Source organism: Mustela nigripes, chromosome 5 (assembly GCF_022355385.1).
Source record: "Mustela nigripes isolate SB6536 chromosome 5, MUSNIG.SB6536, whole genome shotgun sequence".
Lineage (NCBI taxonomy): Eukaryota > Metazoa > Chordata > Mammalia > Carnivora > Mustelidae > Mustela > Mustela nigripes.
This window is the reverse complement of record NC_081561.1, coordinates 73,747,691-73,775,232: the sequence shown is the minus strand read 5'-3', so window position 1 is coordinate 73,775,232 and position 27,542 is coordinate 73,747,691. Positions and strand designations below refer to the sequence as shown.

General features: G+C 35.2%; 1 protein-coding gene across 4 annotated transcripts in view; it reads right to left on the bottom strand.

The window, feature by feature from the left end:
- NKAIN2 (sodium/potassium transporting ATPase interacting 2) overlaps positions 1-27,542 on the bottom strand; it is a 1,019,864-nt gene that overhangs the window by 679,670 nt on the left and 312,652 nt on the right. The window contains exon 2 of one of the 4 annotated variants that reach the window (XM_059400651.1): positions 19,792-19,855. The exons of the other annotated variants lie outside the window; for them this stretch is intronic. Within the exon in view, the coding sequence (XP_059256634.1) occupies positions 19,792-19,842 (51 nt within the window). The 5' untranslated portion in view covers positions 19,843-19,855. The remainder of the gene's footprint in view (positions 1-19,791; positions 19,856-27,542) is intronic. 4 annotated transcript variants of the gene reach the window in all.

The window sequence follows — 27,542 nt, the reverse complement described above, 5'->3', positions numbered from 1 at the left end:
CTCCCCCCAGCAACCCTCAGTTTGTTTTGTGAGATTAAGAGTCACTTATGGTTTGTCTCCCTCCCAATCCCATCTTGTTTCATTTCTCCATGCGTTTTGTTACTGCTCTAGAGAGTCCATGACTTTTCCTAGGTACACTATGACTGCCTAAGCTCCTTACCTCTACTTTTGGATTTTCCATGAGGCAGTCAAATGATCTTTAAAAATGTAAACTGGAGGGACGCCTGGGTGGCTCAGTTGGTTAAGCAGCTGCCTTCGGCTCAGGTCATGATCCCAGCGTCCTGGGATCGAGTCCCACATCGGGCTACTTGCTCCGCAGGGAGCCTGCTTCTCCCTCTGACTCTGCCTTCCACTCTGTCTGCCTGTGCTCGCTCTCACTCTCTCTCTCTCTTACAAATAAATAAATAAAATCTTTAAAAAAAAATGTAAACTGGATATTTTTCACTTTCTTATTTAAAGCTTTCCAACAATCTTCTCTTTGATTCAAGGTAGAATTCCAACTCTTTCCAGTCATCTACAATGCCCTATGGGGTCTGCCTTACCCTTGCCCACCTCTGCAACCACTCTGTGCTAGGATTTCCCCATCCAGTCTTTTCCAGATACACTGAATTTCTTTTGACCCCTAAGCAATGCTTTAGTGTTCTTGAACTTGCCATTCCCTTTGCCTGGCACACCCTTCCCCCAGATCACTCTAATAGTTGACTATTCATGTTTCATCATAAAGGTCTCATCTTCAGAAAAGACTCACTTGGCTAATGCAGTCCTTAATTTTAAGTCTCTATGGCATCCCTCTGTTAATTTTGTTCATACCAGTTTTCACTCTCAGAAAATTGTCTTGTTCATTTTTTTATCTTGGATGGTTTCTTTTCTCTCTTTTCTCTTTAGAATGGGAGATCTTGCGTGTCTTCCTCACTACTTAAATCCTGGCACTTAAGACAGTTCCTGGCACAGAGAAAGTGTTCAATAAATACTTATGCATTAGTGAATTATGGATATAAACCCTAAAACCTGTCTTCTCTACTGTGGTAGGTGTAGCTTTGGTAAAAAGCTGCATGAATTAGAAAGAAACATCAAGTCCATTCTCTTTTTTGTTCTCCTTTACAACTTAGTTATCCGGCAGTTCCCAGTGATCTACTTCCTCTTCTCTGGTCCCTATCCTACTCCCTCTAATTTTTTTTTTCTTTTATTAAGGTTTATCTATTTGAGAGAGAGAGAGAGAAAAAAGGAGAGCATGCACAAGCGGGGGGTCAGAGGGAGAGGGTCAGAGGGAGAGGGAAAATCTCAAACAGACACTGCACTGAGCGTGGAGCTTGACACGACCCGATCCCATGACCCTGAGATCATGACCTGAGCTGAGACCAAGAGTCAGATGCTCAACTGACTGCACCACCCAGGCAACCCCCCTTCTAAATTTCTAAAATCAAGTATTTCTCCCAAACAGAAAGCATCTCTAGTTCACAATATACATCTTGTTAAAAATAGCCTTTACTTCTCTTCAAAAGCAACTTAACCTCCCTTTGCTCCACTTACTCATCATATTAGATGTAAGGGTTAGGCATTTTTTCTTCCCTCTCCTGTCCTAATATTTGCATTTCTGGGTTGCTCATTGTTCACAGGGACCTTAAGTGCAATTTAAACCCAAAGGCACATAGGGAAACACGAAGTGAGTTCATTCTTTATCTTTTTATCTTTTCATTTATGCTCATCACCTTGTACACTTAAAAATACCAGCTTTGGTAGTTGTCCACATACTATGTGATAATTATCCACTTCTCTTTCATCCTATGTCATCACATCACCATTTCTCCTAATTCAGAAGCCAATAGCATAAACTGCTTATTTTCCTTCAAACTGTTTTTCCATTTATCTCCATATCATGCAATTGTTAAATCATATCAAAATTGCCCCTGACACAATATAGCAAAAAAGACAGCATATGTATACGCTTTCACCATTTAGAATAAGACTCTCATTATTGTCATTTCCTGACTTCTCCAATTATAAACTCTAAGCTCTTCCTTCATCGATCTGTTCGTTCTGTCATTCTTTCAACATTTCTTAAGCAATATTCTGCACACCCTGCTAGATGTTGGAATAGCCAAGACAATATATATATACTATAATATATATATTCTATATTATCAAACAAATCTTACATACCAGTGCCTGAAATTCAAATCGGTTCTAATCTAGAATAATCAGCAATTTTGGAGTGTCAGAACTCAAAATGTACCCTATAGTTTTCCACCTTTAATTTTTGCTATGTGAAATAATCTCTTGCCTGCCATGGGCCAAGGTATTGTGTATCAATTATTTACAGTTTTGATTAAAAATCACATTTCTGTAAATCTCTCCTAATTAATAATTTATGACCAAAATACTGTAACAAATAATTGAGGATATTCATTTTATATGAATTTATAACACAATATTTGTTTTTGTATATCACCTGACAGATATTATTGCTATGTATTATTATCTGTCAGATAATCTTTTTAGTTAAGAATGTCATATTTGGATACCTGGGTGGCTCAGTGGGTTAAAGCCTCTGCTTTCAGCTCAGGTCATGATCTCAGGGTCCTGGGATCCAGTCTCCTGTCAGGCTCCCTGCTCAGCAGGGAGCCTGTTTTCTTCTCTTTCTCTCTGCCTGCCTCTCTGCCTTCTTGTGATCTCCCTCTCTGTCAGATAAATAAATAAAATCTTTAAAAAAAAAAAGAATGTGATTTTCTAGTGGGTTCTAGAATTTGGTATTAAAACCAAATAACATAACAATAACTCTGTGGGCTCATAAAACATACATTTTTCAGTGGTGAATAATGCTCACTTTAAATTTTAAAAATAAGCGAAAGAATCTCCTTGCTGGGGAGCCTAGGCAGCTCAGTCAGTTAAGAATCTGCCTTCAGCTCAGGTCATGATGCACTGGGCTCCCTGCTCAGTGGAGACCCTACTTCTCCCTTTTCATCTCTCCCTCCCCTGGTTGTGTTCTCTCTCTCCCTTTCTCTCTTTCTCTCTCTCAAATAAATAAATAAATCTTAAAAAAATAAACACACAAACAAAAAGAGAATCACCTTGCTTACAGAAGAAAGTAAGCAAGCGTAAGTACAAAAAGACCTCAGTGATTTGTGAGATGTTTCTTTAATGAGTGTTTACTGACATCATTCAAATAGGTATTAATATTTATGCCAAAGTAAACATTTTACATTTTGTGGAACTTAGATGGAAAATTATGACCAAGAGGTCCTTATTCCTCAAATTTAAAAATGAAAAGTTAATATTTGGAAAATCGGTGAAGATAATTGACCAATAGAAGTAAAAGTGAAAAATCACAAAATTCTTTAAATAGGTGCAGAAACATTATGTGAGAGAACACTCAACTATGCTTCATTTAAAATACTAGAAATACAAAGGAACTTTTTTGATACCAGATATCTACAAAAACATGCGTGCAGAATATATTTAATGATAAAATAATGCTTTCCCCTGAGGTTGGAAACAACACAAGAATACACTGTACCACCGTATCTATTTCTCATCATGCTGCAGGTTTTAACCAGTGCAATAAGAAAAAGAGATATAAAGCACAAGAATTTGGGGCAAAAAAAGAAGAGAAACTAATTTTATTTGCCAAAGAATCTATAAACAAGTAGAATTAAGTGAATTTACCACGGTCAATGGAAACAAGGTCAACATAAAAAAATAGCATGCATATATTTCAGAAATAAATATTGGGAAATTAAAGAAAAATACCAAAATAAAAGATACCACAATTTTCAAATATTTGAGGAATGTGACTGAATATGTATAAGACTGCATAACTGAAAATTACAAAATGTTCACTGAAGGAAATTAAGGAAGACTTAAAAAACACAGGAATATGATATGTTCATGGATTGGAGCCCTCCATAATATTAAGAAATTAATTACATTCTTAATTGATGTATAAATTAAATGCAGTACCACTGGAAATACCAGTTGTTTTGTTGTTGTTGTTGTTGTTGTTGTTACTGTGAAAATTGAAGATCTAATTCTAAAATGGATTTAGAAATTTGGAGGATCTAGAATTCCACTACAATCTTTGTACAGAGAGATGTAAAGCTATAGAACATACACTCTAGGGTTGTGAGACTTACTGGAAAGTTATGTGAAGTTACGTGGTTTTTGGTGGAAGGGCTAACAGTGGAGCATAACAGAAACTAGAGTTTGACCTTTACATTTAGAGTCACGTATAACTATGACGCCTAAATGTGAAACATAAATTTTCAATAACTCAAAAAATTATTTACTTCATTAAACTTAAAAATATTTGGGAGATGGGTAGGGGATGGGTTAAATATGTGTAATGGGTATTTGTAATGAGCACTGTGTGTTGTATGTAAGTGATGAATTGATAGACTCTACACCTGAAACTAACGTTACACGGTATAACTAACCGGAATCTAAATAAAACTTGAAAAAAATATGTATCTGATTTCTTTAGAGATATTATGTAAAAAAGACAAACAGTATAGGAAAACATACATAAATTAAAAAACCTCATACCTCACATATACAAATGTATTTAAAATGTCCTACATGCCCATATATATTCAATTACATTTTTTTTAAAGATTTTATTTATTTATTTATTTATTTGACACACAGAGAGAGATCACAAGTAGGCAGAGAGGCAGGCAGAGAGAGAGGGGGATGCAGGCTCCCTGCTGAATAGAGAGCCAGATGCGGGACTCAATTCCAAAACCCCGAGATCACGATCCAAGCCAAAGGCCCAACCCACTGGGCCATCCAGGCATCCAATCAATTACCTTTTTAAAAGTTAGCAAATCTAAGGAGGCCTGGGTGGCTCAGTTGGTTAAGCATCTGCCTTCAGCTCAGGTCATGATCCCAGGGTCCTGGGATCAAGTTCTGCATGGGGTTCCTTGCTCAGTGGGGAGCCAGCTTCTCCCTCTGCTTGCTGCTCCCCACACTTGTGCTCTCTCTCTCTCTCAAATATATAAATAAAATCTTAAATAAAAAAAGTTAGCACACCTTGAACTAAGACTTTATGAAAGATAATTTCTAGATGGCCAATAATCATATTAAGAAGTTCTTACATCATAATTATTGGAGAAATAAAAATTAAATTACAATGTGATAATGTGACACACCATTTCAGATCACTAAAGTGAAAAGAGTAGACAATATCAAATATTAGAAAGGATGCAGTGTAAGTGAAAATTTCATACATTGCTGCTTCGGAGAGTACTTTGGGAAATTCTTTGGTATTATATACTAAAGGTGAATATATTTATCCCCTATGACCCAGCAATTACATTATTACAGAGATAACAACCAGAAATCAGTGCACATGTTCCAATAATATAACCCCTAGTGGGAAATAATCCAAATATCCATTAGTATATACATGGGAGGCTGAAGAAGGGATCTGAAAAAGTTGGGAATCTTGATATGGGAAATTGTTATTTGAGTATATACATGTGTAAAAATTGGTCAGTTATAATTTCTTGCAGGAAGTAGGTACCCCATAGAGGTTCTCTAAAAGTTTGAAGAATTTGGATGAATAAACATATGAAGTCCTTTCCTCAAATAAACAGGAAGAAGGACACTTATTCAGAGATCAGAAATTTAAAAGGAGTAATTGTAGGATATATCAAATATTATAAACCTAAATAGTATATTGGGGAACGGTGTAAAAACTAGAAGAAGAGAAAGCTATGTACAGGGTAGATATTATGGGGCTATGTGCTTTCACTCTGAGGTGGGCAGAGGATTTTTCATCCATGTAAATATTCACAGCCTTTTATATGAAAAAGAAAGACAACTGAAATTTTAAGTATTCCATTACTTCAAAATATCTTCCCACTGATAGCTTTATTAGTGCAAGAAATAGCCAATTAAACTGAAGGATGAAAAGAACAAGCTTGTAGAGGGAAAATGAACAAGCTTCAACAGCAAACATGCATCAGCTGAAGATGTTTCAAAATTACCAGAGTTAATAAAAAAAAAAAAAAAGTCACTTTGATAGCGTCTTTCTTTGAGGAGCTCAGTCCCCCCCCCAAGACATTACCTAATTAAATCTCAAAACATATAAGGTTATATAATCAATTCTCACAGTTCTTTTCAGACTCTTATTGGAAAAGTAAACCTTTCTTCTGAGCATTTCAGTCTATTTATCTCTTTTGTTCTAGGCAGAAATTCGATCTTATCACTATTCTGGGTAGATATTTTTGCTTCCACTTCCACATTTGCAACTTGTTCGTGTCCAGTGAAGCTTGTTCTCCAGAAATGACCCTGAACGGCTACAGGTCAAAAGTGAAATTGCATCCATCCACCATTGTTTACGATCCTCAAGTTAGTGAGGACGACCTGAACACTTATTGTGATGGATCCGAGTTTCACACTTTACAGTATATCCTGACTGAATACACAATGTGCTATGAAAGGTTACAGAGAATATTTTCTAAAAACTTCCAGCATTTGCACCCTGTGTTACTAAGTAACTCTAACATAGTGAAGAAGGTGAAGAAAGTACAGGACAAAGGGACTGACATCAGTAAAAATATAAGTATTACCAGGAAACCCAAGACCTTTGAATCCTTGTCACTTCTTCCCCACATATTTATTTTTTCCAGAGCTCATTCCTGAATTTATAATTACTCATTCCCTTGATTTCCTCACTACTTTTCTCATATGTATTCCTAAATAACATGCTTAGTTTTGTCAGCTTTGAAATTTCTGAAGTGGAATCCTAATGTATTTCTTGATTTGTATTTTTTGTCCAATATTCTCTTTGTGAGATTCACCTATGTAGATGTGAGATAGTCAACTGAAAATTTTATTTTTAAAAGATTTTATTTGTTTATTTATTTATTTGAGAGAGAGGGAGAGGAAAAGAGAGAGTGAGCGAGCATGTGCACAAGAATGGGGGAGGGATGAGGCAGACTCCTCTCTGAGCAGGGAGCCCTACATAAGACTCAGTCCCAGGGCCCTGAAATGATGACCTGAGCTGAAGACAGATGCTTAATCGACTGAGCCACCCAGGCAACCCTGAAAAACTTCTTTTAATAATGAGTGGTTGTTGATACTTCTTTAAACTTAAAAACACTGCTTTCTGAGACCACTTGGACATATATTCCTATTTACTTATATGCTTAAAAATTTAGTAAGTACTATGAAGACTATAAAGATGTAAGACTCAAGGAAAGTTTATAATGAGATAAATTTAAGCAGATTGAATTATTTTCTCAGAATACAGCACAATTAAGTGCAGGGACTTTGGAGTCAAGAGATTTTAATTTGGATCTTCATTTTCCCATCTGTCTGTTGACTCACCTTGGCTAACTCCATCTCTTTCTCCCCATTTTTTTCATTGAAAAAATGGAAGCGAACATATTTATCTATTTCATGTGATTGTGATAATGCACATAAAATGCAAAAATAGTAATTGGGAAAAAATGAACTCTCTATAAATAAGGTTTGCTATAATTAAAATAAAGGCATCCTCAAATTTATGACCTAATTATTTTTCTTTCTTCCTTTAGGCACAACATAATAAATTGGGTTTCTATTCTTGAAAGTAAGAATCATAAAATCTAAAGTATTTATGAAATTAAAACAAAAATATTATTTCAAACATTTATAGAATATGTTAATGTAACTGACATAACATTTCGATATCCAACTGCATGGTTTTTCCAGTTAATTTCTCTCTTCTCTGATCCTTTGTTAATAAATACACTACATTCAGGAAAGGCTGATAAAATGAGAACAAAAATCATTCTTTGAGTTTTTCCACTCTTTAAAAGACTTGGGGTACCTGGGTGGCTCAGCTGGTTAAGCATCTGACTTCATTTCAGGTCATGATCTCACGGTCCTGGGACTAGAACCCTGCACTGTCCTCAGGCTCTCTGCTCAGTGGGGAGGCTGCTTTTCCCTCTCCCTTTGACCTCCCCAACTCACATTCACTGGTTCTCTCTCAAATACTGGCAATCTTTTAAAAATTAAAAAAAAAAGCACTTGGGAAAGTGTTTAATAGAAGAAACAAATATTCTTGAATAACATAATTTTCAATGATAAGAAAATAGCTTGAGAGAAAAAATGTTTTGTTTTTGCTTTATTTCTGACTCTTGTAAGACTTAAAATATGATAATCACATACAAAACATAGGGTGAAAAGAAATTCATGATTATCTAAGAGATGTTTTCTCAACACAAGGTGATAAGAATTTCACCAGAGGGTAGGAAAAGAATAAAAGTGCTGTTTACAGGATATAGGTGATTTCTGGTAGTGGGTCCCAGGACTCCTCCTGCTTTGGAGCCCCAAAATGAGATGAGGTGTGTATATATGTATATATGTATATATATACACATATATATATGTATATATATATATTTTTTTTCTAGTATATGCCTCACTGAGACTGGGGGTAATTGCAGAGCATGAGTTGTTTAGGATGCTGTGTAAAATACTGTAATTCTTACAGAGGATTTGCAGCTAACATAGCACCTATGCATTAGGAAACACTGTCTGAGGAAAGTGCATAAACAGGGCCTGAACATACCCCATGTCTTGTACAAGCCAGCAAACGGAAGCAAGAAGAGCTAAGAATTTTGACAAGTCAGGAGCATTGTCAACTTGTTGAAAGACCAAAATTTTCTGAAGGGACACTGAGGTTGGGTCCAAGAAGACATACAGTATAGGGAATGGAGAACTCGAAGTCATGGTGAGAACTGCACTTTCTCAATAGATGCCTCAGAAACCAATGGAAATGTCCTCCATCTGATGAGCCACACTTCAGCACAAGCCAGCAGTGAAAGGAGGGAACCAAGAATCAACTGCAAACCCAGTTCCCACACCTCCTCTATTTAGTAAGCTCTCCTGCACCCAGAAGCTCCCAGAGAAGAACAGACAAGAAAGAACAGGGAAGAATACAAACTGACCATAGTAATCCAAAATTGTTTCAATTTTAAACCACAAACAATAAAACTACCATGAATGACAAAAGTAACTTTTCCCCAAAGATACAGATGTAGTGAAAAGAAGGGCCATCTGTACCCCAATGTTTATAGCAGCAATGGCCATGGTCGCCAAACTGTGGAAAGAACCAAGATGCCCTTCAACGGACGAATGGATAAGGAAAATGTGGTCCATATACACTATGGAGTATTATGCTTCCATCAGAAAGGATGAATACCCAACTTTTGTAGCAACATGGAAGGGACTGGAAGAGATTATGCTGAGTGAAATAAGTCAAGCAGAGAGAGTCAATTATATGGTTTCACTTATTTGTGGAGCATAACTAATAGCATGGAGGACAAGGGGAGTTAGAGAGGAGAAGGGAGTTGGGGGAAATTGGAAGGGGAGGTGAACCATGAAAGACTATGGACTCCGAAAATCAATCTGAGGGGTTTGAAGTGGCAGGGGGGGGGTTGGGGTACCAGGTGGTGGGTATTATAGAGGGGACGGATTGCATGGAGCACTGGGTGTGGTGAAAAAATAATGAATACTGTTATGCTGAAATAAATAAATTTAATTTTTTAAAAAAAAGTAACTTTTCCTCCACAGAATGGGAAAGCAGACTCATAAGCTAAGTTGAACTTCCCATCAGTTAATGTTTCCTCCATATTTGAAGTTTTTGTGACTATATAAAACTTCAAATATACTATAAAGTAAACTTTTATGAAAATTCTTTTTCTTGGGATAGACTGACTTAAACATTTTAAGCTAACACTCTGAAAAATTTAGGGATAAAAACAACAACAACAACAACAACAACAAAAAAAAACCCTGCTTTTTTAAAAAATAAATTCCACTAAAAAGCTCAGGCAATCTTCACTCTTCCCTGGCCACTAAGGTCAAAAACCTTGATTTTTTTTCCCATTTCTGATTTAATAAGGGTATATCACTCCTCATATCTTTGAATGTTAAATGCTGAAGGTAGTTTTCCTAGTGGCTTAATTTCCAAGGATTCCTTACTTGGTCAACTCAGTGCAACATTGGAAGGAATCTCACACAGCACTGGTCACTACAAGTTTTGTCCTACCTGAGGAATCATTATTCTCTGCAGAAAAGATTGTAAAAGTTCCACAATTTTACATATGTTACTAATGACTTGAGATGTCTCTACAGGAACAATGCATTACAGGAATACCCAATGGCTAGAGTCAAACTAGAAGGATAATGATAAAATCAAAACACGTTACTTTGCAGAAGAAATTAAAGCTACCAACCCCCTTTTTAGTGGTTATTATTTTTTTTGTAATTTAAAATGTTTTCTATAATGAATGTGCTTTATTGGGGTAATATAAATATAATAAAGAAATAAAGATTTTTTTTTTATTTTGAGAGCTGGATAGGAATGTCATAGTCAATTGATTCAAATGCCTCATTTTAGAGATTGGTTAATTAAGGTCCAGGGAGGGTTCTGGGCCTAGGTGACACAGCTAATCAATGAAAAAGATGGCAGTTACTCTTAAAAGTTTTTTTCCATTAATCTGGTCTAGGTAGGAACTGGTGGACTGAAAAGGCAGAACACTGTTCAGATAATTCTTGGAAAGGAAGGCAACATCTTCATAACTGAGCTCATAAACCCTACTGCATAGATCATGCCTTTTTAATGTTTTTACCTGCATCTGATAATGGATAGCAAATTGTCTCACACCAAGAGAATTGTCAACAACTTTTCAAATGATGAATAAATATAATGTGTACTGTGAATTCATGCTTTTCAGTCATTCAGAGAACTGTTATTAGCGTTGCAACCTACACACTGTGTATTTCACATTATTCTTGGTACCAAAATAAAGATATCTTATTTGAAACCATAGCAACATTTTCGATTATGCAAAAGAAAGACGGAGGGTGAAGATTGATGTCTAACAATAACCTATGATGCTTTACCGTGTTTCATCATCATAATATTTTATTATAACTAGTTTCAGTTTAAAGAATTTCAGTATTGCCAGTTTCCTTCTGAAGTTCCTACTTCTAATTTCAATGAATTTTACTTGTGATATTAACTAGAAAGTGTCAGCTGATTTTCTCCCAGATTCTGTTTTCCAGTGAAAAAAATGGAAATTAATGAGAGCTTAAGTTTTGAAATTGTGTCATCTTCTCAAAGACAGATTTTAAAATTAAGCCCCATGTTTAGGGCATAAGATGTGTATCTTAATAAACTTTACTAGGGACCTCGACTTGTATTTTCCAAGAAGAAGGGAAAAGGATGGAAACAACCTGCTTCTATCAAGCACTCTTCTATGTTCTTCAGTCTATTTAAGGAATAAGATGAAAACAATCGAAGATAATTTCAGAAAAAACATATGCCAGGACCCTTACATAGATTTTTAAAAAATCAAAAAGGAGATTTTTAATACATAAATATCAGATGAATTTAGTAATTTTATTTATGCCTTAAATTCAGTTTTGAACTTTCTATCAACTATAATGAGAATGTTTAATTTTTCAAATGGAAAAATCAATACTGGTTTATTAAGACCATTATTTTTTACCCCCATTAATTTCTAAAAGTGATTTGTCATGCAAATTCTTATTAAAAAATACTGAGTAATATAAACCCACATTTAGGTAAAAACTACTTGTCTCACATAGCTCCTACCAACTTATAATTTGGTGGAGGGTCTAATGTTAAAACATACATCAGATAAAAGTTTCCTGTGGAGGATGAAGCTCATGAAATCCTGGTTCATAGTTTTAAGATATTCTAAAAATCATGGAAAATAATAATTAGCAGAGTTCTTAGTCTGTCTTTGTTAGTATTGATGGCCTTAAGCAAACTGTGGTAAAACCTGGACAGACATCAAGCCATAGTAGGACACTGGTAAGTGCTGGGGTATCCCTCTTCACTAACTGAATAAGCAGCTAGATTGAATGGTTTAGGAATTGTCTCCTGATTTTACATCCCCAGTAAGATCACCAATATCAGTTTCTACCACCACTGCTTGGAATACATTTAAAACTGTTTTCCGTTCTTCAGTTGATTATTTTAAACATTTTTCATATGAATGTATTCACAATGTCTATTTTTTAAAAAAATCATCATAAAAGGCGATTATTGCCCCCAAATACTAATTCAAAGTAAAAATGAGCATGAAGATTGATCTTAAGTGCTAGATTTATATACTACAGATCAACATTCTACAAAAACCAAATGAAAAGGAATGCAAACATTTAATTCAGTTAGCCTATCTATATTATGTAGTAATGCATTAAAACTGTTGCTATTTACATATGCCTGGAAATATTGGGTAAAGAGAGCAAATATATAAAACTATTTTTAGATCTAGTACACATGAGAGAGATTTTAATAGAATATCCTATTAGTTCAAAAGGTAAGGAACATTAATTTCAAGTAGGGGCTATAACAGTTTTTAAGAATGGGGCTTCTGAAGCTTACCATGAATGGTAGACAGTTTATTTACTGATAAACCTCTTAGACTGATAAGTACCTTGTCACTGTATTTCAGGGAAAAAGAACAACATTATCAAGGTTACAATTCAAAACACGGTTTGGGTTCATCTCCTGTGTTGTGGTCCAGAGAAGGTGAGCACATGACTAAATCAGGGCCTTTCAGGATTAATCATGGCCCTTTGCTAGGTCTACTGGGAAAAAGAAATCTTTTCACTGAAATTCAGAGACTAAAATGCATGTAAGCCTGAAGCTGGCAAATGTTATCATCATTACCATATCAAGAGAGCCAATATGAAAATAAAACTTACTCTGAGGAAGGAAAAAACAATAGATGAGTAATGTGGTCCTAAATCTGGGCTAGAAAACTTAAAAGACTGACAGGGAATGGATGTAAATATGTAAAGCAGTATCTGTAAAACCAAATGGATTGGTGGGATCTGTGGAAAATGAAGATATACTCTATTCATAAACAATGAAATTTGATTTTATTTCAAGTATTATTCTGATCACAATAGCTTTGTGACCAGATTTTTCTTGGTGGGTACCAGATGGCAACTCCTGCATGAATCTTAGAGGGTTTGATGTAATCTAGCCTTTCAGTTATACATCAATTTTCCTTCTTTCACTCTTTCTTTTTTCCTTCTTTTCCTTCCTTATTTTTCATTGTATTTCACCACTTGGCAACAAGAAAATACATATACTATTTGTGCAACATAGAAGACACATAAAACAACAATGAAAGGGTATATGTTTCACTGGAAGAATCTGAAAAGTATTAACAATTCTATTTTAAAGTCAGTTAGCCTGGCACTGGACTTGAAATGTGGTTTAGGGCACTATGTCTCCAGGTGTGGGCACTGGACTAGCAACTAGTATCAGCATCACCTGGAGACTTGTTAGAAATGCCAATTCTCAGGCCCCATCCTGGACTTCCTGTATCAGAAACCACCACCTGCATTCCTTGTGATTCTGAGACACTCAAGTCTCAGAAGTAATTCTTTGGGGAAGTGGTATGATGGTCAGGAAGCCATTCAGTGATTCACGTATTAAATGAGCCTATGCTATTTCAGAGGCAGAGGTAAGTGAGCATATAAAGACTCAAGAGGAATGGCTGATATATTTTATGCATAAAATAGTTTCTCACTATGGTAGTAACATACACAAATGAATGCGAGCAAGAAAAGGAGAGCAAGATTAATGTAGGGTTTAAAGATGAGACAACACAGTTGTTTAGGCTAAATGGATATAGTGCCTAGGTTTAAATGCCACATTTGTCATTTCCTCCCTATGCTAAACCTCTCTGCCCCAGTTTTATAATGGAAAGGAAAAGAATAATGCCTGCTCCTTATGATTCTCATGGGGATTAAGTGAGTTAGTACATGTGAAGTTCTTAGATTAGGCTGGGCACATGATACACGCTCACTAAAACCTAGCTGGATTCTATAGTTGCCATATACTATTCCATAACCAATAGCCACATGGGACAGTTTAGATTTAGATTAAAAAAATTAAAATGTTTCATTAGCCACACTTCAAGGGCTCAATAACCGCAAATACCATAGAATATTTTCATCATCAGAAAAAGTTCTAGTAGACATCAGTGCTTTAGACTATGAGAGTACTATGCTAATGACAGAGTCAGAGAGGTAAGGGACGTGGTTTGTTAGGCAAAAAACGAATTCTAAGTCTCTGCCCTGTCATCATACGAAATGGCAGCCATCAACCTCCTCTTTTAAAAGGCCTAGTCTCTTCTCATGTGGCCTGCGGTCTCATCCTGGGACCCTGAAGCTCAGGCAGGCTGAAGTGTAAACCCAGCTGGACTAGACCTTGTTCATTGGGAAAGCCTATGCTGACTAAGTCTGTTCTTCTGACAGCTCTGCGAGGGAGAACTTCCATGTGCTCAAGCTTCTACCCCCGCTTGCCAATAGGGGGTCTCAATGCCACCAAGATACTTATTCTTCCTCAATCCTGAAATATGACATGTGAACTCAGTTTGGAAGGTACTAAACAGGAAATCAAAAGTTCAAAAAATACAAAATTCATCAGTAGATATTTCCATGTGGACATTCTACTATCATCTCTGTTGAATACATCCTGGAATTCAAGGGCATTTTGAAGCAGCATCCAGTCTTCCTTTCATATCGTGTCTCTTTCTGAGCTCTTTCATGAAGCCTCTACTCTAGTTCCTCAGGCTTCCTTTCCAAACCCTGATTATACCATGTTCATTTGCACTTCTGCACATTTGCTCATGTTGTGTCTCCTGTCTGGAATAGCTGCTCTAATGCCTTCTTCATATATTCAAGTTGTCCCATTCATTAATTTCCAGATCAAGTCTTACCTTCTTGAAGTGATTTATGAATAGTTCTCACATCTCTATTACTAAAGAACGTTATAATACAGAATTTTATTATATGACATACATCCTCTTCCATATTATAACATACATATTCCTCAACTTGAAAGCATATCTTATATCATCCTTCACAGTTTAAATATATCTTGATTTTTAAGAAATAACATTTCATAGACTGCACTTGTCTATTATAATGGAGGACAGAACAATAATTGCTAGACCACTATTCTTGAGAAAGGAAAGTAGGTTCTAGAAGACATTTGGAGGGAGGGGCCTTCTAGAACAGCATGAACAATTCATCAATAGTACATTCAGTTTAATCTGAGGTAGGTGTTAAATATGATGATGAAAGCTCATGGAAGTTTGTGACAGCCCCAGTTCCCTCAGTAAGGCAAGAGCCAAACTGGCCAGGAAGAGGGTAGATGGAGGAAGAGATGGTTGAAATTTGAAGAAAAAAAAAAAAAGAAAGAAAGAAAAGAAAACATGTAAGTCTTCTGAATAAGTAGGAAATAGAATGGACTAGAGAACTGTCAGAGGAGAGTAAGAAGGGGAAAGAACATTCCCCATCGAGGATAGAAACAGATTTTTTGCTAATGATTTTGTGTTTGGGACAAAAATTGTATCTAATACATTAAAGTATATAAAATAAGATTTCTATAAAGATTCCTATCCCTTCCTATAAAAGGTTTCATAACTCAAAAACTCTGTCAAATTCTGAAGGCCTACAAAAGGCTGCCATAGAGAACATGAGACTTAGACGCTTAGAAGATAGAATGAGATAGAATGTTAAGTATCTCTATTATAAAATTTAATTAAAATAAATGTATAATAATGCTGCTTTTTATTCATAATAACTGGCTATTTTAAAAGGATGGCTCTGAAAGGGAATTGTTTGTCCCCTATTTAATTTTTATCAGCCCATACTTCTCCCCACCAACCCATTAGTCATCTTGACTTAACTGTGTTTGTCTATGGAGGGGATAAAAATTGATAGCTCCTAAACACACATTAATGAGTAATTTGAGATTTATAGAAGAAAATAAAAGCAAAACAAAGAAGGGCCAGTGTAGGTAATGCTATCACATAGGCAAAATGAAATAATCCATACACGGTGTATATGAATGCATGTATGTGGGTGCATGCAAGAGCACACTGAGTTGTGACTCAACCATAAAACATTGTTATAAAACCTTTATAAAATAACCAAATACACTTTTGTATGTATATTGTCTCTTTATGGAAAGGACCTTTTCTATATACTATACTGATGTTTAAAACTTGACAATCTAGCAGTAAAAAATATAGCAGTAAAACAATTTTACAGGTAAAACATGGAATGATTTAGCTATAGATAATGCTCAAATAAGGAGAGAATCCCAGTCTCAGGGCACCTGGGTGGCTCCGTTTAAGCAACCGCCTTCAGCTCAGGTCATGATCCTGGAGTTCTAGAATTAAGTCCTGCGTCAGGCTCCCTGTTCAGAGTCTGCTTCTCCCTCTGACCCTCCCCCATCTCAGGTTGGCTCTCTCCCTCTTTCTCCCTCTCTCTCAAAAAAAAAAAAAAAAAAAAATCTTTAGAAAAAAAGAATCCTAGTCTCAAAGATCAATGTAAATGAAAAAGATGTTTTAGTAACAAAATGGAATAGATACAAGGTGCCTATCAGCTGTTACTTGGATAGTACAGAAACTGACTACATGATATTAGCTCTATTTCTCTGGATGGAAGTCCAGAGAAGAATGGGGGCAACACTGAAGAGAAAAACAAACTGTAGACAATGATAAAAGGACCCAGGCCCATTAACCTCCATCTCCATAGACTTCCAAAGCAAATATCACCTATATGTCTTTTTTTTAATTGACGCATAGTTGACATATTAGTTTCACATGTACAGCATAGTGATTCAACATATATATATATTATGCAACGATCACCATGATAAATCTAGCTACCATCTGTCACCAAAGTTGTTATAATATTAACTGTATTCCCCATGCTCTATATTGCAGTATGCTGTCTTATTTATAACTGGACATTTGTACCTTTTAATCCCCTCTCCCTGTTTGGCTCTCTCCCTACCCTCCTCTCCTCTGGCAACCACCAGATTGTTCTCTGTATCTGAGTCTGTTTTAGTTTTGTTTATCCTTTGTTTTATTTTTTTACATTCCATGCACAAGTGAGATCATATGGTATTTGTCTTCATCTGTCTGACTTATTTCACTTAGCATAATATCCTCTAGGTTCATCCACGCCATTGCAAATGACAAGATCACCTGCATGTCCTGACTTGGAAGAACAATGTTTACTAATTCATACAGTAATGTATAAGCAAATAGAAGAAAAAGAAAAAAAAACTGATACAAAGACACAAAACTAAAAATTATTTCAATTCTGTTTCCTGTTAGGATTAGTGAGGTGAGAAATGAGCCTATACATAGAACCGAATAGAAGGCATCTTTGAAAATCCACATTCTTGGTTTAGTTAACATTTGTCTCTCCTTCTACCATAAAAAGAAGCAGGCTGAATGACTAGAATGGGAAAAAAATTCAATTTATTAAAACTGCAAGACCACTATTCTCAGTAAATAATAGATTTATCATTTTGAAATTCTAGATACTTTAGATGATTCAAGTTTCCATTAACAGTTTTCCATTAATGGGAAATGAAATAACTTATATAATCTTTAAAAATGACATTAAAAATAAATGATTTGTTGAGATAGCTATTGAAATAAAGACAATGAAGTTGCATCTATTGACAAATAAATGGAGATGCTGCAAAGTCCTTTCTTTCCCAACTATACACAAAAATAAAGTTCTTTTTCCAGTACAATATTTTAATTAAATCCATCCTTCTTGGAATTAGAAGTAAATAAAAATGAGATTAACACATTCCATTATTTTTAAAAAATCCAATACACTGTGGACATTTTCAGGCCAAGCAAGTATGGCAACATCAATAGCTACATCCCCCAAATGTGAAAGACAGCAATAAAGTAATGCACGTGGAGGGCTGTGACAATTCATCCTAAGTAGCCAGTGATATTGATGAATCAGTATCCTGCATCATGAGGACAACCAGACAATCCAATAATCCAAAGTCAAGTCTTAGATTTCTCTCTCTCAACATCTCTTAACATTGATTAGGCAATCAATTTTGTCTTAAAATGCAATGGCATTTCCTCACAGTTTTGAATGTTTTTGAGTCATAGGCTATATCCAGGTTAGGATAATGCAAGCTGAAGAACTCAGTCCCTGCTATTAGGGAGTATGTAAACAACAGGTCATCTTTTACTTATAGCACAACTAGGACACTAAGTCATTATCAGAAAATGAGCAGCTTTTTGCTTTAACATATTACTGTCCAATCTCAAAAATCAATCTGAGATTGTTTTTCTCATCAATTGCTTTATAACTGATATATCAACTCTGAAATGATAGTCTGATTTTGCTATGAATGTGAAACAAATACAAATCTCTTTGATTTCCATAAATCTCTTGATTTCCATAGTATACCTAGGGTGTAATACCAGGGGAAAAAAAGAATCACAAGAAAAGAGTAATTAAAAAAAAAAAACACTTTAGCAAGAACAAGAGTTAGCTAATCTTTAACATTCTGGAACTTCTTTTTGTCTCTTTTTTGAGTATCCTCACTTTTTTTTCAGTAGCTTTCTCTCTCAACCATCATAACCATGTTGCCCTAAGAGCCTTCCCAGTTTTGAATCCTCCAAGCTCTGTATTTCCTCCCCTCCCTTCTGGGGGCCTGCCATAGCAGCCTTCTGGCAGGTAGCGGGTCATGCATTCACTGGGCACCTACTATTTTGCCCAGTGGCACAAATGGCCAAGCTACCCCCCACCCCCCAAATAAAAAGAAAAAAGAAAAAAAAAAGGAAATTATTTTGAATCAGGTTGCCTGATACTTGCTAAAATGGAACTTAAAGTCAGTCATGAGTCCAGCAATATATATACTATAAATAACTTTACTCCGATTCATTTTTAAAAGTTCTATACCTATGGTGAATACTGTGAAGTGTGTAAACCTGGTGATTCACAGACCTGTACCCTTGGGGTTAATAATACAATACATGTTAATAAAAAATTTTTTAAAAATTTCCTATTATTTTTTAACACAACTGTATCAATGTGACATCAGATTCTTTTGGAAAGAGAGTGAATTATGATACTATGGAAATTTCTTCAATCAAATGTAGAGGCTTATGACTTCAAGAGTCTTATCATGTAGGAATATTCTTATTGATCCATTAAGGTCCAGAAATTGCTTGAAAACATGTTTAAGGATACTTCTGAAAATCTGAAATTATAGGGAATCACCTTTTTTTTTTTTTTTTCAGAAATACTACAGAATTTTGGAGTGTTTGTATCAATTGAAATTTGTACAATTAAATTTGTCCAATTTGCAAATATGTGGAGCCACCGGAACTCGTGGTATTATAACACTACAAAATACAATGGAATGTTAGAGGGAGGCATGGTAATTAGGTTTGCTTTCCTCTTGCTGAGTTTTGCACAGCAACAGATTTTCCTTAAAATTATGGGTTATACAACTTTTCTCATGGAAGTCAGTCTAATAACATGGATGAACATGAGTCTAAGTTGTGTGAAATACTGATTTATCTACCCAAACTAATCATTTTTAAAATGACATCTTCGAAGTGTCCATTTTATATAGGAAAAAATTATTATACCACACAATCCCAATTTTACATGAAAAATGATAAAAAAGATTAGAAACGTTTCAAATTAAGTAGTTATACATAGATGTACAATTAAAGGTGACTTTAAGTCATCTTTTTTATACCAATATTTTCCAAATTGATTCCAATTACCATGAATCACTTTCAGAAACAGAAAAATGTATGTTATTTAAAAAAAAATTCTGGAAGAAAATCACATTTTGATTTAATGGACTAATATGAACATTCAGGCATGGTCATGAATTCTTCAAATGGATAGCACCCTGTAGACATGAATGGAAAAATATTACTCTGAAAAACTCACGGTTAAGATATTTGTGGGGCAATATAATAAGAGATACCTAATGATGCCCATCCATCGTCAGTACCTGTAAATACATCAGAGGGACAAATAAGGCATGATTAGAGGGTGACCCATCTAAAGGTAACCCCCAACTAATTCAACAAGACTTTGAACTTGACACTGATTAAGACCTTAAGTAAACTTAACAGCATGCTACAATCTCAATTTGTTTCCCAGATACACCAACCTCTACCCTTAAGCCAGTCACCTGGAACAAAACTCAATCAATTTCTCCTTTTCTCTCATTCTACCAAACCCCACATTAGATTAGTCAATAATCCATTAATCCCATCTCATTCAGACTACTCCACAAAATACATTTGAATTAGTATAGTTCCTGAATTCTAAATGTGCCTTATATAAACTGTAATTACAGCACCAATACATTGTTTATCTTCTCTATTAAAAACTTCCATTACATTGATGGTGTATAAAACAATTAATAGCATCTTGGTATCAATGAAATGCAACATGTATATATTTCTATTTGTGTGTATATCTATACATTTAAAACTAATATTATTTTATTATTTTTGTGTATTTATTCTCCAATATACTGAGTAACAAATGTCTTCTAATTTATTGACACTTTTTGGACCTCAATAAACATCTTTCCAATGCTCTATTTTTTTCCTTAGTAAATTGGAAATCTGTATTTGGGGCAAAATTATACACAATACTCCGGGACAAGGTGGGTATGAAGACATAGAGACAAAGGGAATTTAGGCACATTTATTTCTTTATTAAACATCATCATTTTGCAGAGAAGATTTAAGGAACATTAAATTATGTGTAAATTTATTGATCTCTCTTGGCCTTTATTGTTCTAAGTAAGGAAGAGTTTGGGACTAATCAGTACCTTTAGGGATTGATATAAGTAATCTGTGCCTTAGTAGTTCTAAGGGTATCAATGTCTTCATAAAAAAATTCCACCAGTTCATATAACATTTTAAAACAGTAAAGTAGAGATGTTGCAGGAGCTCTTTTAAAATTTTACAGTTCTGTGAGTCTACTGCATTAACTACATACACATTCTAGAAAAAAGGAAGTGAAAGATAACATACTTTTCTTACTAAGATTTTATAATAAAAATGTGAATTACTCTCAATAGGTAACTTATCTTTATACATAATCGAATTAAAAGAAACATGGTTCAAGATCACACTTGATAAAATTTGAGGCAGATGTCTTCCAACTGTCATTGCATTTAGCTAAGAAAGGTGTCCAGCTGCTAAGAGTGAGTACTAAAGATCTTGTGGCCTTACTTAGCATCTGTGTTACTTTTAAATTAATTAGCCTCTCTGTCCCTCATTTTCATCCTTTGTAGACTAGGGATAAGACAAACCCCTTTAGAGGACTTCTGTGAGGATTAAATGAAATAACCCAGCAAACCATTGCTTTTAAGTATTCAATTAATCTTGGTTATATTACTCTTGATACTATTATTATCCAGCAATGTTATAAAGTAGGCTCAAATATCAGGTAATCAGTGGATACTATTACCTGAAACAGTAGCAGAAGATACTATTTGCAATGCATATATCTAGAATGTTCATCTTAAAAATTATAAATTCTCTGGGGATTTTTAGAATGGTAATGGCAGTATTTCCCAAAGCATGTTCTATGGGAATAATAGTGGCTAAGTAGCCACAACTGCATGGAACACTAAAACTAAAGGATGACAGTTTCCATTTTTTTTCATTTATTTTTTATTTTAATTCCATTATACCTCATATACTGTGTTCTATTAATTTCAGGTGTACATTATAGTGATTTGACACTTCCATATTTCACCTAGTGCTCATTACAGCAACTTGACTCCGGAACACCGATCAACTATTTCATCCACTCCCCACCCATCCCCCTTTTGGTAACCATCAGTTCTCTATAGTTAAGAGTTGGCTTTTTGGTTTGTCTGTTTTTTTCCTTTGTTCATTTGTTTTGTTTCTTAACTTCTACATATGAGTGAAATCATATGGTAGTTGTCTTTCTTTGACTGGCTTATTTCACTCAGTATTATGTTCTGTAGCACCACCCATGTCATTGCAGATGGCAAGATTTCATTTTTATGGGTGAATAATGGTGTGTGTGTGTGTGTGTGTATTTTTTTTTTACTTCTTCTTTATCCTTTCATCTATCAGTGGACACTGGGCTGCTTCCATAATTTGACTGCTGTAAATAAAGCTGCAATAAACATAAGGGTGCAAGTATCCCTTGAGTTCGTATTTTTGCATTTGGGGGGTAAATACCCAGGAGTGTGATTACTGGGTCATAAGGTAGCTCCATTTTTACTTTTTGAAGAAACTCCATGTTCTCTTCCACAGTGATTGTACCAGTTTGCATTCCCATCAACAGTGCAAGAGGGTTCCTTTTATCTCACTGCAGTTATGACTTGCATTTCTCTGATGATAAGTGTTGCTGAGCATCTTTTCATGGGGCTGTTTGGCCATCTGTATGTCTTCTTTAGAGCTATGTCTGTTCATGCCTTCTGCCTATTTTTAATTGGATTATTTGTTTTTTGGGTATTGAGTTGTAGGAGTTCTCTATATATTTTGATACCCTTTATCAGATATGCCATTTGCAAATATCTTCTCCCATTCAGTAGGTGGCCTTTTATTTTTGTTGACTGTTTCCTTTGTTGTGCAGAAGCTTCTTATTTTGTCCCAATAGCTGATTTTTGCTTTTGTTTCCCTTGCCTCCAGGCATGTATCCACTAAGAAGTTACTACAGCTGATGTCAAAAGGGTTACTATCCGTGCTCTTCTCTAGGATTTTTATGATTTCATATTTAGGTCTTTAATCTAGTTTGAGTTTATTTTTGTGTATGGTGAAAGAAAATGGTCTGGTTTTATCCTTTTGCAGGTAGCTGTCCAGTTTTCCCAACACCATTTGTTGAAAAGACTGTCTTTTCCCACTGCATATTTTTCTTGCTTTGTTGTAGATTAATTGACCATATAAATACAGCTTTATTTCTGGATTTTCTATTTTTATTTTGTTTCATTAATCTATGTGTCTATTTTTGTGCCAGTACCATAGTGTTTTTGATTACTACAGCTTTCAGTATAACCTGAAGTCTGGAATTGTGATACCTTCAGTTTTGCTTTTCTTTTTCAAGGTTGCTTTGGCTATTTGCAGTTTTGTGGTTCCATACATATTTTAGGATCATTCATTGTAGTTCTGTGAAAAATGCTGTTAGTATTATGATAGGAATTTCATTAAATCTGTAGGTTGCTCTTAGTAATATAGACATTTTCACAATAATTGTTCTTTCAATCCACAAGCATGGAGTGTCTCTCCATTTCTTTGTGTCTTCTTCAATTTCTTTATCAATGTTTTATATTTTTCAGAGTACAAATTTTTCAGATGCTTTCTATTTGTTTTTGTTGCTGCTATTGTGAATATCAATTCAAGAAAGGTATAGAGTGTACTCCTATCTTGGAAACTAAATCTACACATTAATATATTAAAGGATAATGAGATGCCCACAGCAAAGACACCTGGTTTCTTAGCTTCTTTCAGCATCCTTAAACTTATTTAACCGTAGAATTCTTTGATCACGGATACCTAATTAACTTCTTGACTTACACACTCTCTAAGACACTACTCTTTGGAGTCTTAACAACAACCATGTAGGTAACAAACAATGAAGTGGACAAGATACAGAAAGAAAAATAAAGATGTAGACAGGGTACCATGGTGGATTTTTTTGTTTTGTTTTCTAGGCACAGCAAAAGGAATGCAGTAGGACAAGTTGGATTATAATTTGATAGAGCCCAGCCTGAGCATCAGGGAGACAAGGTATGCTGGTGAGGGCTATGCAAACTGGAGGACCTGCCCACTAACATGGACAGCTCATCATTTCCATTCAATTCTGCAGGCCCAAGGCAGCTAGATCTTGTCCATTTTCTTTTCCCTAAAATCCTTATGTTCACATAGAGTCACCATATATATGTTTTTCATATTAGCATCTCAGATACTTCAATAGCCCATGTTTTACAGGGCCAATTAAATGCTTCTATATGTTCGATAGAGTCCCCTGGCCAATGATTTGAGACTTCTAGCATATACTTCAGGACTCAAACTATTACCTTTTAATTCATACGAATCATTCAGGTAGTAGCTAAGTCTTTTGCCTCATAACAAGCCTAGCATGTTGAGGAAAGAATTATTATGCCCAGTTTCCTGATAAGGATGTCAAGTTATAGACAGGTGAGGAAACATGACCAAGTTAACAGATCTGGCAGGTAGAAGAGCCAGAGCCACACCTGGGCATTCCTGGGTGCATATCATTTACTGGTACACTTTCCATGTCCCGCATGTAGATCAACATTCATTCTTACATAAGATGTGGAATAGGGGTGGGAAATATTGTCCCTGTTGCTTCTACTCACTTACTTGCCATTACTCAGAAGTAAGGTAACTTTGGTTAACTGACATTTATTTCTCTATAGATCAAGAACTGGCAAAATATGGTTCATGAACCAAATCTGGCTAACTGCCTGATTTGTAAAGCAAGCTTTGAAACAGCTTCACTCATCCATTTATACTTTATCCTGGCTACATCATGCTCCTGTGGCAGAACTGAATGGTTAGTGATGGAGACCATCTGAGCACAATATCAAAAATATTTACTCTGTTCTGTACAGGACAAGTTTGCCAATTTCTGCTCTAGATATTTCAATCTTCGTACTTTGATACAAAATCAGACAATCTTAGTCCTTTGTCCTTAGAGATCTCTCTTTACAGACCCACATACAATAAGTTTTTACTGAGTTCCATGTTTTTATCACCCACAGGCTCACATTAAATGTAGATAATAAGAAAAATACCTAGAATGATTTGTACTGCATTCGCTGGAGGGGTATTGCTGAGGATGTTAAGCTCATCACAGGGCCCCTATGAAAACAAGAGATCTATAGCCGGAGTACAGTAAAAGGTCTTTTTTTCTTTTCCGTATGAGAAATTAGCATTAATGGCATAATCACTTCAAATATTTCAATTTGTTTTCTGTTTCCTTTAAAAGCTAGAAATCTTAAAGCTAAAACTGCAATATGTTAACTTCCTTTGCTGACACACTTTCCAGCTTATAATTTACCTTGGTTTCATTTTAGCTCGCTCATGTTGTCTCCCTTTTCCCTGTTTTCTTTATTCACTTTATATTGTTGCAACATTATTTTTATATATATAATTTTTATATAAATTTTTATATAAATATATAAAATAAATTTTATATATAATTTTTGTATATTTTTATATTAAATATAAAATATAAATATTTTATATTTATATTGTTGCAACATTATTTTAGCCCTATCTCATTTCTTTTTAATGAAGATTGGACAAAAAAATAAGTGAGAGTATCAGTTATATAGAAGAGAATAAAAAACATGAAAGAAAAGATGCTTGTACCTTCAGCCCCTGTCACTGGAATCTATTCCTTTGATTGCATCACACCCTCTCCCTGGGGTTCAGTTTAAACCTCTGGCAAATAAGAAGGAAAAATAATACTCTGACCTTACAAAGACCTTATCTTTAAAAAAAAAAATCTGACTGTAGTTATGTACAGGGCTGTATCTTGAGGAGAAAGAAAACTACATTCCCATAGTTAGTTAGAATACCTCCTAAAGTATGGGCAGTTTGTCCTGATCGTTTTAAGGATTTTTAATACAGAGATCCAGTGACATTTAGGATAGAGTACATACTGGAATGGCAGCTTTTTATGGCAATGCAACATAAAATGGAAGGGGGGAATGTCAATATAGAATTATAGTGATGTTACTAAAATCAAAACAAAGTAAAACCCAGGCAGATGTTCAGGTCAACTCTCTGTCTTACTACCAAATACAATATGCAGGATGGTGCTGATCATTCTTCCCTACTACTTGCTTCCTGGGCAACCTGAAGTGTTGAGAGAGATGTTATCAAATGCCTCACAGAGATGCCCTACAAGGGACTACTTCAACTTTTGCTAACATATAAGTAATTGGGGGACACTAGTCAGCTGGCTGGCTCAGTCAGTGGCGTGTGGGACTCTTGATCTCAGGGTTATGCATTTGAGCCCCACATCAGGTACAGAGATGACTTAGAAAAATAAAATTTAAAAAAAAATAAGTAATCAGTATTGATATAGTTCATTCTATAAGCCTCACGAGGCAATACACTGACATTAATTTTTCCACTATACCTAACTGGATAATTTTTCTATGAAATGTTTTTCTACCTTAACCAAAACTGAATTTACTTCTAATCCAATATTGGAAAAAAAGCAACTGACTCACTTCTCCTGAGTCTCCCACCCGGTATTATAATGGAAAGGTAAAGAATTAGGAAAATAAATAGTTCAAACCCAGAAAGCATTTCATACCAACTCACTTTAAGAAATGAAACAGTGTCATTAGTGATAATTAAGTAGTAGTAACTAATAATATTAAATAGTACTGAGATATTTATCATTTTCTTTTAGTCCTATGTTCAAACATAGGCACATAACTGCTGTGGTTACATGTGGCCGGGATTGTATGTCCACAATACCCAAACTGTGGGGGAAGCCCAGATGCCCATCAACAGATGAATGGTTAAAAAAGATGTGGGGAGGGTGTGTGTGTGTGTGTGTGTGTGTGTGTGTGTGTGTCTGTGATGGAATATTACTAAGCCATCAAAAGAAAGAAGTCTAAGTGGGTAGGAGAAGAATCAATGAAACAAGATGGGATTGGGAGGGAGACAAACCATAAGTGACTCTTAATCTCACAAAACAAACTGAGGGTTGCTGGGGGGAGGGGGTTTGGGAGAAGGGGGTGGAATTATGGACATTGGGGAGGGTATGTGCTTTGGTGAGTGCTGTGAAGTGTGTAAACCTGGTGATTCACAGACCTGTACCCCTGGGGATAAAAATATATGTTTATAAAAAATAAAAAAAATATTAAATAAAAGAAGTCTTATCATTTACATAGACATGGATGGAACTACAGGTTATTATGCTGAGTGAAATAAGTCAAGCAGAGAAAGGCAAATATATGGTTTCACTTTTATGTGGAATATAAGAAACAGCACACAGGATCATAGGGAAAGGGAGGGAAAACCAAGTGAGAAGAAATCAGAAAGGGAGACAAACCATAAGAGACTCTTGACTTTGGGGGGAAATAAAACACAAAAAACAAAACTGAGGGTTGCGGAAGGGGAGATGGGTGGGGGAATGGGGTAACTGGGTGACGGGCATGAAGGAGGCACGTGATGTGATGAGCATGGGGTGGTTATACTTAATGGATGAACTACTGAGCTCTGTATCCGAAACTAATGGTGTACTATGTATTGGCTAATTGAATCTAAATTTAAAAAACCACCAAGCTTACAAGTTACCCCATGTTTGATGTTAAGAATATCTGCTTCACAGCTACTTCTTGAAGTGCTACTTCTCATTCTTCACTGAAATTACTTAAGCTTAAATCCAGCTTTCTACTAGACATTGACAATGTCTAGTAGACAAAAAGTATGCATTTGACTGTATTTTTACAGCAAAGATTTTAGGGTTCTTCATGAGGGAGCCTGAACTAAAGTTAAAACATCCTTAATTCAGCTATTTTTAAATGGTGATGCTCTTTTATCACAGAGTTGTGAATATAGGTTTTAGTTACTATATATCATTAATATAAGCTAAACTTTTTTCATATTTTGAACATTTCTGAAATCAGGATGGGTCTTTTTAAAAGATTTTAT